The 16,500-nt window shown below is 51.2% G+C and overlaps 1 protein-coding gene across 1 annotated transcript in view; it reads left to right on the top strand.

The window, feature by feature from the left end:
- Positions 1-16,500, top strand: part of TKT (transketolase) — a 30,190-nt gene that overhangs the window by 12,177 nt on the left and 1,513 nt on the right. Inside the window, exons 4-12 of the mRNA XM_049862590.1 lie at positions 224-321; positions 5,820-6,011; positions 7,619-7,737; positions 8,513-8,706; positions 9,520-9,684; positions 13,712-13,868; positions 14,012-14,142; positions 14,805-14,888; positions 15,024-15,117. Coding sequence (XP_049718547.1) covers positions 224-321; positions 5,820-6,011; positions 7,619-7,737; positions 8,513-8,706; positions 9,520-9,684; positions 13,712-13,868; positions 14,012-14,142; positions 14,805-14,888; positions 15,024-15,117 — 1,234 coding nt within the window. The remainder of the gene's footprint in view (positions 1-223; positions 322-5,819; positions 6,012-7,618; positions 7,738-8,512; positions 8,707-9,519; positions 9,685-13,711; positions 13,869-14,011; positions 14,143-14,804; positions 14,889-15,023; positions 15,118-16,500) is intronic.

Below are 16,500 nucleotides of genomic sequence, written 5' to 3'. Positions count from 1 at the left end.
TTGAACCCACTATAGCTGTGGTATGAGAATGAGAAGTCATATTCTGGGCAGAGGCCACCCTGGGGTAGGCACCTTCTGCAGGGGCTCACGACCCCCAGAGCCTGTACCCCGGGTCTATGGGGGTCTGGCTGCTGTGTCTGGTGAGGCCAGGATCCCGGGGTGGGAGCGGGAGTGGGACAACACGCCACTCCCCGTGAGTAACTATGGCCCTCTGTTGTGACAGAAACAAGCTTTCACCGACGTGGCCACTGGCTCCCTGGGCCAGGGCCTTGGGGCTGCTTGCGGAATGGCCTACACTGGCAAATACTTCGACAAAGCCAGGTAACACCCCATCCCCACACCCACCATGCATAGTTTTGAGAGAAGTCCCCAGTGGCCCAGCCTTAACTACGACCCCAGGTACCTCCTGTCGCTTGGCCCAGGCTGAGGAACAGGCACGTGTGGCCTGCTTTGTCCTCACAGAGACCCACTGAGGCTAGATCCAGGATAGGCCCCTTTTCCAGATGAGGAAACACGTGCAGAGGAGTTAAGGCTTGCCCAGTCCCTTGATAGCAGCTGGCAGGGCCGGGCGTGCCCCAGAGCCCATGCTTAACTGTGCTATCCGGCCAGAGTCCCTGTGTTGTTCCTGAGCCCAGTGCCTGGTCCTCGGAAGTCTCAGGGCCCTCTCCGTCATGCTTGACTAGGTGCCAGCCCTATCTTGGCCCAAGCCCTTATCTTGTGAAAGTGAAGGTTATGTGTTTTAGAGGATTTGGGACATCCCTGAACCACAGGAAAGAAATGAGTATTCAAAAGACTGAACCTGCAGAGGGTGGCCGAGCTGCTGGGCCAGAGATGTTCACTGCTCCTGCACCAGGTGGTCTGCTTGTAGGAGAAGCCTCCTGGGGCAGATGTCAGCCACGAGATTGTCCACAGCAGCCGGATTGACCTGCAGACAGGTTTTTTTTGTTTTGTTTTGGTGGAGGGAGAGAGTCACATGATGTTTAGAAAACCGCTTAGTTTCCAGAGTTTACAAATAATATTTCATAGAAATTTGGAGCCCTGGTGGCACAATGGTTAACAGCTTGCCTGCCAACCGAAAGGTCGGTAGTTTGAATCCACCAGCCGCTCCTTGGAAACCCTATGGGGCAATTCTGCCCTGTCCTCTAGGGTCACTATGAGTCAGGATCAACTCAAAGGCAATGGGTTTAGTTTTGGGTTTTTATAGCAGTCTGCAGATGGGGGCACAGTAGGCCATTCCTCTGTAGTTTGGGGGTCAGATCCTGTACTCACACGCTTTATCGGGTTTCACGTTCACAAGCTCCTGTGCGACGGGTAGATCCCTGTTAGAGACAAGACTTGGGGGCGGTAAGATGCTGGCCTGGATCATCTTTAGTGGTTGGGGCGGGATTTGAATCCAAGCCATGCATGCAGAGCCGTGTTTGGCTGCTCTGTGAGGGCCTGAGGGAGGCACGGGAGGCTCAGGGCACCCTGAGGGCAGGAAGCTTCCTAGAGTTGGAGGGCCTTTGGAGCCAGGCCCACAAAGTGGCATGACGGACACCTCACGGGCGCAGCAGCCCAGCTCCCTCCCAGCAGTGAGCAGCTTCCCCACTGCCCTGTAGTCTCCTGTGGGGCCCCACTGGCGGGAGAAGGGCCACAGCCAGGGCTGTCCTGGGGCTGGAAGGTGAGTGGGAATGTGGAGGTGACTGGGTCCTCCGAGTATAGGTGGCTTCAGGGAGAAAGGAGCCTGACTCGGTGCCATACCACAGCACCCACTGTGTGCCGGCACTCCTGGGACACCTTTGAGGAGGTAGGCTGGGGCTGTGAGGCCCTTCCAGACCCGCCCAGGCCAGCCTCACCTAGCAGCATCAATGATTGCTTAGTCCCTGGCTGAGCTTTGGAGCAGGCTCGGCCACACCCAAAAGTGATTCACCGTGAAGTGAAGAGAGAAAATCACAAAGAATGGGATATGTGTTGAAGAGCATTTTGTTTGACACAAAACCAGAGATGGGAGTTAATCATTTCCTACAGTTGCTTGAAGTAATTCCTATGAAGGGTCACTTCCTGACCTGAACATAATAGAACAAGCCAGTGTAAGGAGAAGGGGTTTAGCCAGGTTCCCAGCACCCAGGGTGGCTTGGGGCCAGGGTGGGTGTGGGGGGGGGGGCATCAAGGGGATTATCAGGCTGAGCCAGGTGCCCAGAGGTGGTTCTCTGATAGAGCAGACCCGGGCCCAAGTCACCATTGCTTCCAGCCACTGACCAGGTTACTTATACTGAGCCGGCTCCCTTTCACTTTTCTTTTTAAATAATTTTTTTTCAAATTACATAATAACCAAAAACCCATTCCATTGCCATTGAGTCAGCTCTGACTCATAGCGACCCTACAGGACAGAGTAGAACTGCCCCACAGGGTTTCCAGGGAGCAAGCACCTGGTGGATTCAAAGTGCCAACCTTTTGGTTAGCTGTAGCACTTAAACACTGCGCCACCAGGGTTTCCACATAATACCTACTCATTTGAAAACTATGGAAAAATACCAAAAAGAAATGAACCTTTTCCTTATTCCTAACCTCCCTCCAGCAGTAAGCCTCACTCACAATGTATTATATTTCCTTCATGTTTAACATGGAGAAAAAAAAATTTACAAACCTGTAGTCGCAATATTATATTCTTAAAGAAATCTAGACATTGTGTCATGAGCATTTGTCTCATGATAACTGTCGAGAACTGTTTTTAATGATTACATAACATTATGGACACGCTGTAACCCATTTCGAGCCCTAGTGGCACAGTGGTTAAGAACTCAGGCTGCTAACCAAAAGGTCAGCAGTTGGGATCCATCAGCCGCTCCTTGGAGACCCTATGGGGCAGTTCTACTCTGTCCTATAGGGTTGCTGTGAGTTGGAATGGACCCGATGGCAATGGGATTTTTTTTTTTTTTTTGGTAATGCATTTAGCCAGTCCTCTGATGTTGGGCATTTAGGTGGTTTCCAAACAGCTCTGCAACAGACAACCCTCTGTTTAGGGTCCCTTCTCTTCACCTGGAAACCCTGGTGGCATAGTGGTTAAGAGCTACGGCTGCTAATGAAAAGGTCGGCAGTTCGTGAAAATGGAGAGTGGAGGGAAGGAGTGTGCTGCCTCATTAGAGGGAGAGCATATAGCAAGGTATATGTAAGTTTTTGTCTGAGAGACTGACTTGGTTTGTAAACTTTCACTTAAAGCACAATAAAAATTAAAAAAAGAAAGAAAAAAGGTCAGCAGTTTCAGTCCACCAGGCACTCCTTGGAAACCCTATGGGATAGTTCTATTCTGCCCTATAGGGTCGTTAGGGATCAGAATCGACTCGACAGTAACAGGTTTTTTGGTTTTCTCTTCACCTGGAGAGTACCTGGCTGATGCAAACTGTTAACACACTCAGCTGCTAACTGAAAGGTTGGAGGCTTGAGTCCATCCAGAGGCACCTTGGAAGAAAAGCCCTGATCTGCTGAAAAATCAGCCATTGAAAACTCTACGGAGCACAGTTCTACCCTGACACACATGGGAATCGACTCAGCGGCAACTAGTTTTTCTCTTCTTGGCTGTGGGCGTTTATTTGCAGGCTCCCCAGCATAAGATCTAACAGCTTCAGGCAATACAGAGCCTGAAGGTTAGCCCAGGCTTCTGTTGGGAGGTCCTCTTCCTGTTCATAATTTCTTCCCTGGTTTAGGGCATTCCTCAGGACCCCCAGGATGCCCTCCTGACCTGAGCCTGTTGGCCACCAGGCCTCGAAGCTGGAGGCTATGCTGAGACTGCACTCTGGACTCAGGCCAGCCTCACTTCCCTGGAAGTGGGTGTGGGGTTGGGAAGGCAGTCTGTTTCCCCAGAATCTTTCTGGGGGAAGTTGCATTCCCTGCAGGCTTCTCTGGCTCAGCCTCATCAGGGTGGTCATTTTGGGGAGCTGCTGCCCTAGACCAGAGCCCCTGCATGGGCTCTTTTGCACCCTGCAGGGGAGAAAGGAGATAAATGTGGGGACAGGACCCAGTTTCCAATAATCCTGGGTCTGATAGGGCCTCTGTGGAGAGTGGGTCCTGTGGCCTTCTCCTGGCCAGGCATCCTGGACCTCTGGCCTGGCCTGCTGGAGGCCCCAGAAGGGAAGGCACCGGGCACAAAGGAGGCAGGGAGCCTGTCTCACGCAGGCCTGGTGGCTGGTGAAAGTGCTGAGTCATGCTGGCAGCATGTGGCTGTCTGTTTCCAGCCTCTTCCTCCTGCTGCCTTGCTACAAGGGGACTTGGAGGTCAGACTGCTGAGACTGCACCTAGGTCAAGGGCATTTTCCTGTAGCAGTAGGGGGGCAGCTGTGCCCCCTTTGAGTGCATCTGGGCACCAGCCTCCCTCCCTGGGGCCAAACAGCTGGGCACCAGGCAGGGGAAAGGAGTGTGGCCTAGGCCTGCCTGCTCCTCACCCTGCATGCCTTCCTACACAGAGCAGTGGGTGGACAGAGTCTGGGCTGGACAGTCAGGCTTGGTGAGTCCCAGCTCAGCCCTCCCTAACAGTGTAACCTCAGCCAGGCCCCTTGACCTTTCTGAGCCTGTTTCCTCATCTGTGTGTTTGGAATAACGGCTCGAGGAGAGGTAAGCCCAGGGCCTGGTGTCAGCCCTGCCAGAGCCCCTAGGCGGCCCAGTGAGTGGGGTTAATTCTATGCCTGCTGCCGCTCAGCCACACCCATTCCTCACATGCCTTAGGCCTGGGCTCAGTCCCTGAACTGGGCTCCCTGCTCTAGCTCCCCCACTCTGCTCCACCCTCTCCGGGGCCAGGGAAGGCTCTGTTTGAACAACAAAAAAAGTTGCCTTGAGTCAGCTTGAACTCAGGGCAACCTTGTGTGTACGTCAGATTAGAACTGTGCTCCACAGAGTCTTCAATGGCTCATTTTTCGGAAGTAGATTGCCAGGACTTTCTTCCTCTAGGAGGCGCCTCTGGGTGGACTTGAACCTCCAGCCTTTTAGTTAGCAGCCAAATGCATTAACTGTTTGCATCACCCAGGAACTCCAGGTTCTGCTTACTGGGTAATTTGGCCTGAGTTCAGTTGTTTTGACCACATCGCACTGCCTTTGAGAAGATCATCTTTGCCTTTGATCTATGGGAGAAGAAGGACCCTGGGGTGGAGGAAGGGCCAGGCCCAGCTCCAGTCTTAGGGACAGGAGCCAGCCTTGGAGCCTTGGGGAGAGCCCATTTGTGAGGCACCTGGTTGCCCCCGAAGATCTCGGCCTTGACATTCCCCATTAGTGCTTGTCCTCCCACCTGGAAGCCTCCTGCTCTAGGTTGCTGTCTGGCAGGCATGATGGCCTCTGCCCTCCCTGCCCAGCTCCTCCAAGCAAAAGTGGGGCATGGCCTCCAAAGTCTCCCTGTCCCTCTGGCTCAGCCAGTGAGTCCCCAGGGCTGCCCAGACATTTCCGGTTCCTGGTTTGGGGGAAGCCGGGGAGAGAAGTGGTTCCACCTTCGCAGCGGGCGTGGCTCAAGCGCATTCTCCCACTCTTTCCTCGTTTTCCTCTTGCTCTAACTACTCTCTCATTTTTCTTAACTGACCAGATTCCTGCTCTCTTAGAGCTGTTTCTCAGAAGTCAGTGTTTCTTGAGTTCCTCATAGCTTCCTTTGCAGCCATTTCCTATGGAGTTGTGGACTTGGGAAGGGTGCCAGGTACTTGAAGACACTGCTGCCCCTTCCGGGTAAATGCTATCTGTCCTTCACATCTTTGTGTGGCCGCCCCTCTTGCCCAAGGAGCAGACTCCTTAGGACAGTTGGGCCTGGGGGCATGGTGGGTCCAGGTGAGAGGGACCAGCCTCAGACCCTGCCCTCCCTGTCCGCAGCTACCGCGTCTACTGCTTGCTGGGAGATGGGGAGCTGGCAGAGGGCTCCGTGTGGGAGGCCATGGCCTTTGCCGCCATCTACAAGCTGGATAACCTTGTCGCCATCCTTGATATCAACCGCCTGGGCCAGAGCGAACCGACCCCACTGCAGCACCAGGTGGATGTCTACCAGAAGCGCTGCGAGTCCTTCGGGTATGTACGAGGCTGAGGGTGAGTGGGATCACACCTGGAAAGTCGTTCCTGATAGAAGCTTTGCACACTCGCGAGCTGAAGCCAGAGGTTAGGCCCCATCTCCAGAAAGTCGCCCAGACACTTTGACTCACTATTTCAAGCTTTGGCCATTTGTACTTACAGTGGTAGCTCAGGCCACCATCATGGAATTTTGGACTGAGGTCCAGTTTTAAGTGAGCTTCTTTATTTGGGCAAACTGTGGCTGTGTGGCATGGTACTTCTTAGAGCTTCTGCATACGCTATCTCATGTATCCTCACTTTGTTCCTGGGGGAGGAAGGAGGAGGCTGCACAGGTGTGGTTATCAATTTATAGACTATTGACTCACCCAGTGAGACTAAGAAGGTACATGTAGTTACTAAGAGATTTAAATATCAGCCGTAGCGTAGCCACCTCTTGTACCTGGCCCCAGCCAGCCTGGGGAGGAGGAACAGGCTGTCCTATAAAATGGGATGTAGGGTTCCCAGACTTCCTCTTGGGTCATGAATAATGATTGTGAATTCTGAGTCACACGTTACAAAATAGAGGTCAGCCTGGGTAGGTGTCAGAATGTCACCCTTTGTGATTGAATTGATGGCCTGCGATTACACCAGACTGATCACATAGTGGTTTGTTATCTCTGACTGACCTTATAAAGGGGGAGGATGAAGGGAGGGAATATTCTTTTGGACAGATAAGGAAAATGAAGCACAAGTACCTCAAGGACCTCCCTAGGACCACCTTGGGCTGGAAACTTGGAGTATAACCCTGACAGTGCTCCTGGGGCCTATGTTCAGAGCCCTGTAGCTATAGAGCCAGATTCCCTAAGGTAAGCTCTGGCTCTACCACTTACTAGCTCTACCACCTTGGGCAAGTTAGTTGAACATCAGTGCTTCAGTTTACTTGTCTGTAAAATGGGGCAATAACAGCTCCCCTCCTGGAGCTGTGATGGGTCAGTGTATGTATAGTGCTCAGCACAGGGTTAGCACTCAGTACATAGTAGCCATTTTTTTTAATATTAGTATTCCAAGAACAGTTCCAAAAAGGATCCCTTTAAACAGAGAGACTGCCCTCTCCTCCCATGTGTTTGATAACATCTGACTCATTTTGTAAATGTTTTCAGCACCATGCCCAGCATCTATGGAGGGATCCAGATGTGCTCCCTAAATAAAAATTGGGCCGAAAAATTAATCAAGATTATAACAGCAGGCAGATCCCAAACCCAGTGCATCGCCCCCAAAACAGCTTTCAATAGGAAATTAATAGATCAGGAGTAACAGAAACAATAAAGGAACTAAGCTTAGGAATTAAGCCAGGAATTCCTTAGGAAAGGAGGAAAACCCGTTCAAAGGCAAATGGGAGGAAGCAGAATAATATGAAAAGAAAAGAAAACCCAAATTGAAAACAGAGGCATTTTAGGCTTCCTCACTCCTCCAGCTCTTGGCCGGATCACAGCTGTGGGGCTGAGCAAGGGCAAACCCTCAGGTGCCACATCAGATCTATCCTGGGACGTTCCTCGGGGTCCCCTGGCACCTGGGCATTGCTCCTTCTGTCGTGCCTTCACAGTGCCACTCCCCCGATCTGTCCCTAGCTGGCACGCCATCATCGTGGACGGACACAGCGTGGAGGAGCTGTGTAAAGCCTTTGGGCAGGCCAAGCACCAGCCGACAGCCATCATCGCCAAGACCTTCAAGGGCCGAGGAATTATGGGTCTGTGCACGAGCCTCCCTTCTCACCCCCTCCTTGGGACTAGGCCAGGGGTGACTGGAGTAGGGTTGGAGGAGTTCCTAGGGTCAGAGACCACTGGTCCTGTTCCTGGTGCCTGGGGCCGCACCTGGCCTTGTCTGCCTCATTGGTCTCTAGGGAAGCGGGAGCAGGAAATTCTGTGTTCCCTGCCTTCAGGGTGCACCTGCTCCTTGCAGACAGGACTGTCTGTGCGTTTATAGGCAGGGCGTGGTCAGAGTGGCTGTACTTTGTAGTCTAAGGGAGCTCCTGGGTGGTACAAATGGTTAGTGCACCCACCTGCTAACTGAAAGGTTGGGGGTTTCAGTCTACCCAGAGTTGCCTCAGAAGAAAGACCTGAGATCTGCTTCCCAAAAATCAACCATTGAAAGCCCTATGGAACACGGTTCTACTCTGACACACATGGGGCCACCATGACTTGGAACCGACTCGATGGCTACTGGTTAAAAGCTGTGAGAGGTGGGGGAGGCAGCCTTGAGGGATAGGAAAGCCAAGTTGGAACTTATGCAGAATGGCTCCTGCATGCCAGGCCTTATCCTTGTATCTTCCCCACAACCCTGCAGGGTTAGGTTGTCATTACTGTAAATGAGGAGACTGAGGCTCAGCAAGTTTAGGTGAGGTGCTCAGATAACGACTCAGTGGTCAGCATGGCTGAGCCAGGATTTTACCCTGGAGCATCTTCGTGGCCCATCAGGGAGCTTCCTTCTTACCTGGCCTCTGCCCTCCTGTGTTGTACCTGCAGAGGCAGAAGATAAGGAGTCTTGGCATGGGAAGCCCCTACCCAAAAACATGGCTGAGCAGACCATCCAGGAAATCTACAGCCTGATCCAGAGCAAGAAGAAGATCCTGGCGACTCCCCCCCAGGAGGATGCCCCCTCAGTGGACATCACTAACATCCGCATGCCCACGCCTCCCAGCTACAAAGTTGGGGACAAGGTACAAAGTTCGGCCTCACTTTTCTGGGCTCACTGGGGGTGGGGTGGCCACAGGTCTTTGGCTCCCTAAGGCTGGAGCCATGATCCCCTCTGAAGGGGTCGAGAAAGGTGGCTTTGAGCTTTTGAGCTGTGACCTCCCCTGAGCTGGGAGGAGGGGATCCCTGAAGCGTTGCTCCTGCCAGCTCCCTCGTGGGGGCAGCCAGCTCTGGAGTTAATTTACCTTTGAAAGGTCAGAAGCAGAGGCTCAGAGGGCAAGGGACTTGCCCAGAGTTATACAGCAAGCTCCTGGCAGAGCTGGGCTTGAAACCCGGGGCTTCTGCCTGTGTCCCTGAGCTCAGGACACCCCCATGTCCTACAGGACTGCTGACAAAGGCTAAGCAGGGCTGGCCTGCTCCAGGGCCCCCCGCCCTCCACCCCTTGTGAACTCACCCATGCAACCCTGTCTGACTTCCAGGGCTTCAGTTTATCCATCTGCGAAGCGAGGCTTACAGACCCCTGTCACAGGGGCTGGGAATGTTGGGGTTCTTAGGACATCTGGTGAAGCTCAGACAGCTCCCACATGGGCCAGGACAAGGGGCTGCAGGGATTCCCAAGACGTTCACTGTGGAAGTTCTTGTTTGCAACCTTATGGAAGTGAACGTTTTCACAGGGCTTCATGTTGGGATGGTTTTTTCTGCCCTGTTTTTAATCCCCCCTAAATGATGTGGTCTCCCAGAGGCTGTATGGGGCTCCCAGCAGCAGCAGCAGCAGGGCCTCTTCCCTTCATCGTGCTCAGAGCCTTCCCGCTCTCTACCTCCCCCCCACCCCGCCACAGATAGCCACCCGCAAAGCCTATGGGCAGGCCCTGGCCAAGCTAGGCCACGCCAGCGACCGCATCATCGCGCTAGACGGGGACACGAAGAATTCTACCTTCTCAGAGCTTTTCAAAAAGGAGCACCCAGACCGCTTCATTGAGTGCTACATTGCCGAGCAGAACATGGTGGGTGTTGGGGGCAGGCGGGGTGGGGGGACGTAGGGGCAGGGCTTCAGCCCTCTGCTCCTCTGGGCAGCCACGTTGGCAGGGCTATGTGCCTCATGGGAGACCAAGAACAACATTGACCCTTGACCTTGAGTAGCCATGGTGGGTGGGTGGGAGTGTCTTGCCCAGGTGTAAATGTCCTGGTGAGTATGTGAACAGGGTTGGTGAACGGGGCCACTGCACACACAGGAGGAGCTGCCCGCAGACTTGAGGTAGTGGCGACTAGGATCGCTCTGGGGGGAGGGCCTTCCAGGTGGAGAAGAGCAAGCACAGAGGAGGCTGGGATATAATGGGCTTAACAGCCAGGGTCTGCTGAACACCTTTACGCACAAGGTGTGGACCCTGCTGGGATGCAGAGAGGAGGGAACACTTGGGCCTCTAACCTGCACTGTGCTGGGGACACAGCCCCTCGTCAGTAACTGAGGTTGTGAAGTAAGGAAAGATGCTTTGTCCTGCTTTCCAAAATAGCCCCTTCCTCTGACCAAGGAGACCAGCCTGACTTGCATGCCCCTACAGACAGGGAGCTTCCTCTCTGTGGAGGTCATCCTCTGGTTGAACCTAAAGCTACCCCTCTGTGCCTTCTAGCCTTGCCAGCTGTAGGCCGAGAGTCCAAACCAAACTGGCAGGTGTGGGGTCCAGGGAGGTCCCTGGGTGCTGGGGAAGAAGGGCTCCGTGCCAGCTGTGGGTTTTGGAGTCATGGAGGAGGCTGCTGATTTGAAACTGATGGCTGTGCTTCTGGGAGGACTTTGGGGCCTGGAGCCTCAGTGAGCCCTCAGACCCTGGAGGAGGGGCTGGGAGGACAAGGCCTTGGGCTGGCGAGGGAGAAGGGAGAGAGAGGGGGCCAGGAAGCGTGAACGATCTATGACCAAGCTCTAGTCTTCTATGAAAGGCTTTGCTCATTGCTAGATGAAAAGTTTTCCCAGGAAAATAAAGAGAATTCAAAAAATATATATATATTATTGTGTTTTAGGTGAAAGTTTACACAGCAGATCAGGTTCCCATTTAACAATTTTTGTACAGATTGTTCTGTGCCATTTGTTGTAGTCTTTACATTGTATCAGCATTCCCATTATTTCCATTCTGTTTGTTCTGTTTCCATTGACGTAGCTTCCCTTCTGTGCCTTCTCATCTTTGCTTTTGGGTGAATGTTAACCATTTGGTCTCACATAGGTGATTGTTTAAGGGAGCACAATTCCTCACAGGTGGTATTGTTTGTGTTATAAGCCAATCTATTATTTGACCAAAAGGTGACCTCCAGGAGTAGGTTCAGTGCTAAGTTCAAAGGTATCCTAGGGTGATAGTCTCAGGGGTTCCTCTAGTCTCTAAACAGTCCAGTAGGTCTGGCCTTTTTTATGAATTTGAATTTTTTCCTACATTTATCTCCCATTCTATCTGAGACTTTCTATTGTATCCCTGATCAGAGTGGTTAGCGGCTTATAGTCAGGCACCATCTAGTTCTGCTGATCTCAGGTTAGAAGTGGCTGTGGTTCATGTGGGCTATTAGTCCCGTGGACTGGTTTTTCTTAGAGTCTTTTGTTTCCTTCATTTTCTTTTGTTCCAGACAGTAGAGACCAATAGTTGTATCTTAGATGGCCACTCACGAGCTTTTAAGACCCCAGATGCTACTTAGCAAACTAGGGTGTAGAACGTTATCTTTATGAATTTTGTTATGCCAGTTGACTAAGTTGTCCCACGAGACCATGGTCCTAAGCTTTTCAACTCAGTAAACCAATTCCACGAGTTGTTTGAATATGTCTAGGAAGTGTCCGTAACTCACCCCCTTTGTGCTTTATTGTATATGTGGATGTATATGCAGTATACACAAATATGTATATACCTATGCCACAGATATACATGCACGTGTGTGTACTTGCATGTGTTGTCCCATACACATGTGTGTGTATATAGCTACCTATTGCAAGCATCTCTTCATGTATTTGTTGGCCACCTGAGTGTCCTCTTCGGTGAAGTGTCTGTTCGTGTCCTTTGCCTGATTTTAGAGACTAGACCCTTGTCAGATGTCATTGCCAAAGATATTTTTCCCAGTCCATAGGTTCTCTTTTTACTCTTTTGCTAGTCTTTTGATGAGCTAAGTATTTAATTTTTAGGAGGTCCCAGTTACCTAATTTATCTTCTGTTGTTTGTGCGTTTTTAGTTGTGTTTGATAGGCTATTTATGCCAAAAACTAGGTCTCCTGGTTTTGACCCAGTGTTATCTTCCAGGAACTTTATAGTTTTAGCTTTTACATTTAGGTCTTTGATCCATTTTGAGTTAGTTTTTCTTCATGGGTAAGGCATGGATCCTGTTTCATTTTTCTGCAAATGGATAACCAGTTTTGCCAGCCCCATTTGTTAAATTCCCCGCTGAATGGACTTCAACCCTTTGTTGAAGATAAGCTGCCTGTAAATGGGTGGATTTACTTTTAAGTTCTCAAATCTATTCCATTGGCCTATGTGTTTGTCACTGCACCAGTACCAGGCTGTTTTGATTACTGTGGCTGTGTAGTAAGTTCTGAGGTCTTGAAGTGTGAGGACTCCTACTTTGTTCCTCTTCAATATTGCTTTAGCTATTTGAGGCCTCTTTCCTTTCCAATGAAGTTGAGGATAGTTCTCCCATTTCATTAAAGAATGTTGTTGTGATTTGGTGTTAAATCTTTCAATCCATGAGCATGACGTGTTTTTCCATTCATGTAGGTCTCTTTTGGTTTCTTGCATCGTGTTTTATGGTTTTCCTTGTGTAAGTCTTCTACATCCTTGGTTAGGTTTATTCCTATGTATTTTACCCTTTTGGTGACTATTGTAAATGCTGTTGTTTTTGTGATTTCCTTTTCAGAGTTCTCCTTGTTAGCGTAGGGGAACCCGACTGATTTTTGCATGTTGATCTTGTACCCTGCCATTTTGCTGAATCCTTCTATTCGTTCCAGTAACTTAAGTGGAATCTCTGGGATTTTCTATGTATAGGATCACATCCTCTGTGAATAAGAATAATTTTATTTCTTCCTTTCCAATTTGGATACCTTTTATTTTTTATTCTTGCCCTATTATTCTAGCTAGGACTTCTACTACAGTATGAATAAAAGTGGTGATAAAGGTCATCCTTACCTTGTTCCCATTCTGAAGGGGAAATGCTCTCATTCATTCTCCGTTGAGAACAATGTTGGCTGTTGGGTTTGCATGTGTGCCTTTAATTATATTGAGAAATTTCCCTTCTATTCCTATTTTGCTGAGAGTTTTTATCAGGAAAGGGTCTTGGATTTTATCAAATGCCTTTTCTATACTCATTCAGATGATCATGTGGCCCTTTTCCTTTGCTTTATTTATGTGGTAGATTATGTTAAAGAGAAGTTTTTTTTTGTAAATAGATTTTTTTAAAACTTTTATTGTACTTTAAGTGAAAGTTTAGAAATCAAGTCAGTCTCTCGTGTAAACATTTATATATACCTTGCTGTATACTCCTCGTTGCTTTCCCACTAGTGAGACAGCACACTCCTTCTCTCCACCCTCTATTTTCATGTCCATTCAGCCAGCTTCTCACCCCCTAAAGAGAAGTTTTGAGGTATTTATTTCAAGTCAAAGGACTTTGGTGTTTGGAAACAGACTGCAGAGGTCAAGGGTGCCAAGGAATCACTTGTCTAGGCAGAAGAGAATCGACGGTTTCTAAGATTACAGGGAGTCTTCGCGTGGTGCAGATGGTTAATCTGCTTGGCTACTAACTGAAAGGTTGGAGGTTTGAGTCTACCCAGAGGCACCTTGGAAGAAATGCCTGGCAATCTGCTTTAGAAAAATCAGCCACGGAAAACTATGGAGCACAGTTCTACTCTGACACACAGCGGGTAGCTGTGAGTCAGAGTCGACGTAATGGCAACTGGTTTTTTACGATTATAAAACCTTACCCCTAAGGTAGTCTCAAGAGGTACTGGGCTCCCTGGCCACGCCTTCCCTCCTCCCGCTGCCTCTTCAGGGCTGACCCCGCCCCGCTTCGCCCCCAGGTAAGCATCGCTGTGGGCTGCGCCACACGCAGCCGGACAGTGCCCTTCTGCAGCACTTTTGCAGCCTTCTTCACTCGGGCCTTCGACCAGATTCGCATGGCAGCCATCTCCGAGAGCAACATCAACCTCTGCGGTTCTCACTGCGGCGTGTCCATTGGTGAGTTTAGCCAGGCCTGGGATATTTACACTTGTAACTTCCCTTCTCCCTTTGGACCAGGAGGGGTGGGGTTCGGGTAGGGGCAGGATCCCATTCCATGGTTGAAGGTCTCTTATTTCAGCTTATGCTTTCCCATACCACAGGGGAAGACGGGCCCTCTCAGATGGCTCTGGAAGACCTGGCCATGTTCCGGTCAGTCCCCATGTCAACTGTCTTTTACCCAAGTGATGGAGTTTCTACAGAGAAGGCGGTGGAATTAGCAGCCAATACAAAGGTTGGTCAGCTGTGGCTGTTCTTTCTCGTGCTGGCAGCTAGGTCTTCCCTAGGGAGGCAGAGGAGTGGCCAGTGTGGAGACATGGCACCGGGCATTTGCTCCCCAACTGGCGTTTCCTGACCTTGCCACTGGTATTCGTATAGCTTGTAGGAGTTAAACGAGGAAAGGCAAATGCGTACTACTCCTATTGCCACATGGCAGACATCACTAATTGATTACCAAACTCTTCCCCACTGAGAACCCTGGCAGCCTCTGCCAGTCTGGCAGATGGCACCTATTTGTCCTCCCTGAGTTGGGCTTTCTGAAACAGGAAGAATGAGCTGAGCAACAGATCCAGAGTGGCAGTTTTTCTGTAGACCAGAGTACCTAATGGTTCCCGTTTCTCTGTACTCTGGCGGGGTAGCCCCACCTGGGACGGGAGCCCCATCTATCAGTCTGCCTGGCACAAAGTCATTTTCAGTCTGAGCCTGGTAGGGTCATTGGGCAGCCCTCAGGAGTGTTAGGGATGTGCAGGCTGCATAAGACAAGAAAGTCCTAGAGGAATAGCTGGCTGGGATGGGGTGACTGACAGACACTCCCGTGGGGATGACGGAGCGGAAGATATTTGCAAAGTTTAGAAAGACTCCACCCTGTAACCCTCCCTTTCTCTATTCCTGCCCCAGGGGATCTGCTTCATCCGGACCAGCCGCCCGGAAACTGCCACCATCTACAACAACAATGAGGATTTCCAGATCGGACAAGCCAAGGTCAGTGTGTTTCATGCCCCAGAGGCCCACAGAGCCCTCCCTGCTATGAGTGAGCAAGCCCCCCTGGGGCCTCACAATTGGGGCCTGCCCAGGCCACCAGTCCCCTGGGCCTCACTGGCCCCGTGTTACCCCCAGGTAGTCCTGAAGAGCAAGGATGACCAGGTGACTGTGATCGGAGCTGGGGTGACCCTGCATGAGGCCTTGGCTGCTGCTGACCTGCTGAAGAAAGGTAAGCAGGAGAGACCTGCAGAACCATCTTCCTGGGGAGAGTTTCATCTGGTTAAATGATGACAGTAGGAGTCAGAGCTGCCCGTTGAATGCTTACTGTGCCCAGCGTGATGCCAGGTCCTTGGGCTGCCATGGCCATGGTCCCCACCCCGTAGCCCTAGACTTGAGACACCCCAGCACGGTGGTCAGAGCAGAGGCCATGGAGCCTGATGATGGGGTTTGAATCCCAGCTCAGGCAGGTACTAGTTTAGAGTAAGTTTTTCACCATCACAGTGCCTCTGTTTCCCCATCTGTAAAATGGAGATATTATCACCTTCTCCATGGGGCTGTCCTGAGGGTTAAATAAATGCGACTTGACATGCTAGCTCTCAAGTGTTAGCAGCTGATGTTGTGCAGGAGAGAGAGGTAGTCACAGAATCACATAGTCAGGTTTCAGCTATGCTGAGCACCACCAAGGGGAGGACTGGTATCAGGGAAGGCTGGCAGGAAGGTGTCCTTAGAAAAATGACCTCAGATGTAAGGATGAATTGACAAGCAAACAGGGGAGCAAGGAGAGGTCAGAGAGTGAATGGTTTGTGCAGAGCCTCTGAGGAGCTGAAGGGTCTGTGTGTGCAGAGCCTCTGAGAGGCTGAAGGGTCGGTATGTGCAGAGTCTCTGAGGAGCTGAAGGGCCTGTGTATGCAGAGTCTCTGAGGAGCTGAAGGGTTGGGGCAGGAGTGAGAGGGCTGGAGAAGCCAGGAAGCCCTGGGGCCTGTCAGCCTCGTGCAGAGTGGGGCGGAGAGTTCTTCCCCTGAGGTCCAGGTGAAGGGTTTTTAAGCAGGGCCTGGAGGCGTGGCAGGGTTTGCCAAGTCCTGAGAAAGTCACTCTGCTGGGTCCTCCCTGGCCCTCTAGCCTACGACTACAGCTTCCCTCTCCATCACCCAGCAGGTCCTTGTCTTATCTCAGGTCAGACGCCTTGAACCTTCCATCTGGCTTTCTCTTATCTTTGAAGGTGTCCTGGGGAGGGTGAGGAGAAGCCTCTGAGGGCCCACACAATCCACTCGGTATTCTCTGTCAGGCTGTGTTCTCTATCAGACAGCCAGCTAACATCCACCGGCCTGGAGCCAGGGAGGGGGAGGGGCACTCACTCTTCCCTCAAACCAAACCCAGTGCCTTCGAGTCGATTCTGACTCATAGCAGTCCTACAGGACAGAGTAGAACTGCCCCACAGAGTTTCCAAGGAGCGCCTGGCGGATTCAAACTGCTGACCCTTTGGTAAGCAGCCGTAGCACTTAACCACTATGCCACCAAGGTTTCCTCCCTGAAACCAGATGCTCCTAAATCAGGCAGAACCCATGAAACCACGAGGGGAGATTGGGGAAGGCTCCCAGGAAGAGGTGGTAAAT

The sequence above is a fragment of the Elephas maximus genome, chromosome 20 (genome assembly GCF_024166365.1).
Source record: "Elephas maximus indicus isolate mEleMax1 chromosome 20, mEleMax1 primary haplotype, whole genome shotgun sequence".
Taxonomy (NCBI): Eukaryota; Metazoa; Chordata; class Mammalia; order Proboscidea; family Elephantidae; genus Elephas; species Elephas maximus.
The sequence above is the reverse complement of the archived record's forward strand: the minus strand, read 5'-3'. Positions and strand labels throughout refer to the sequence as shown.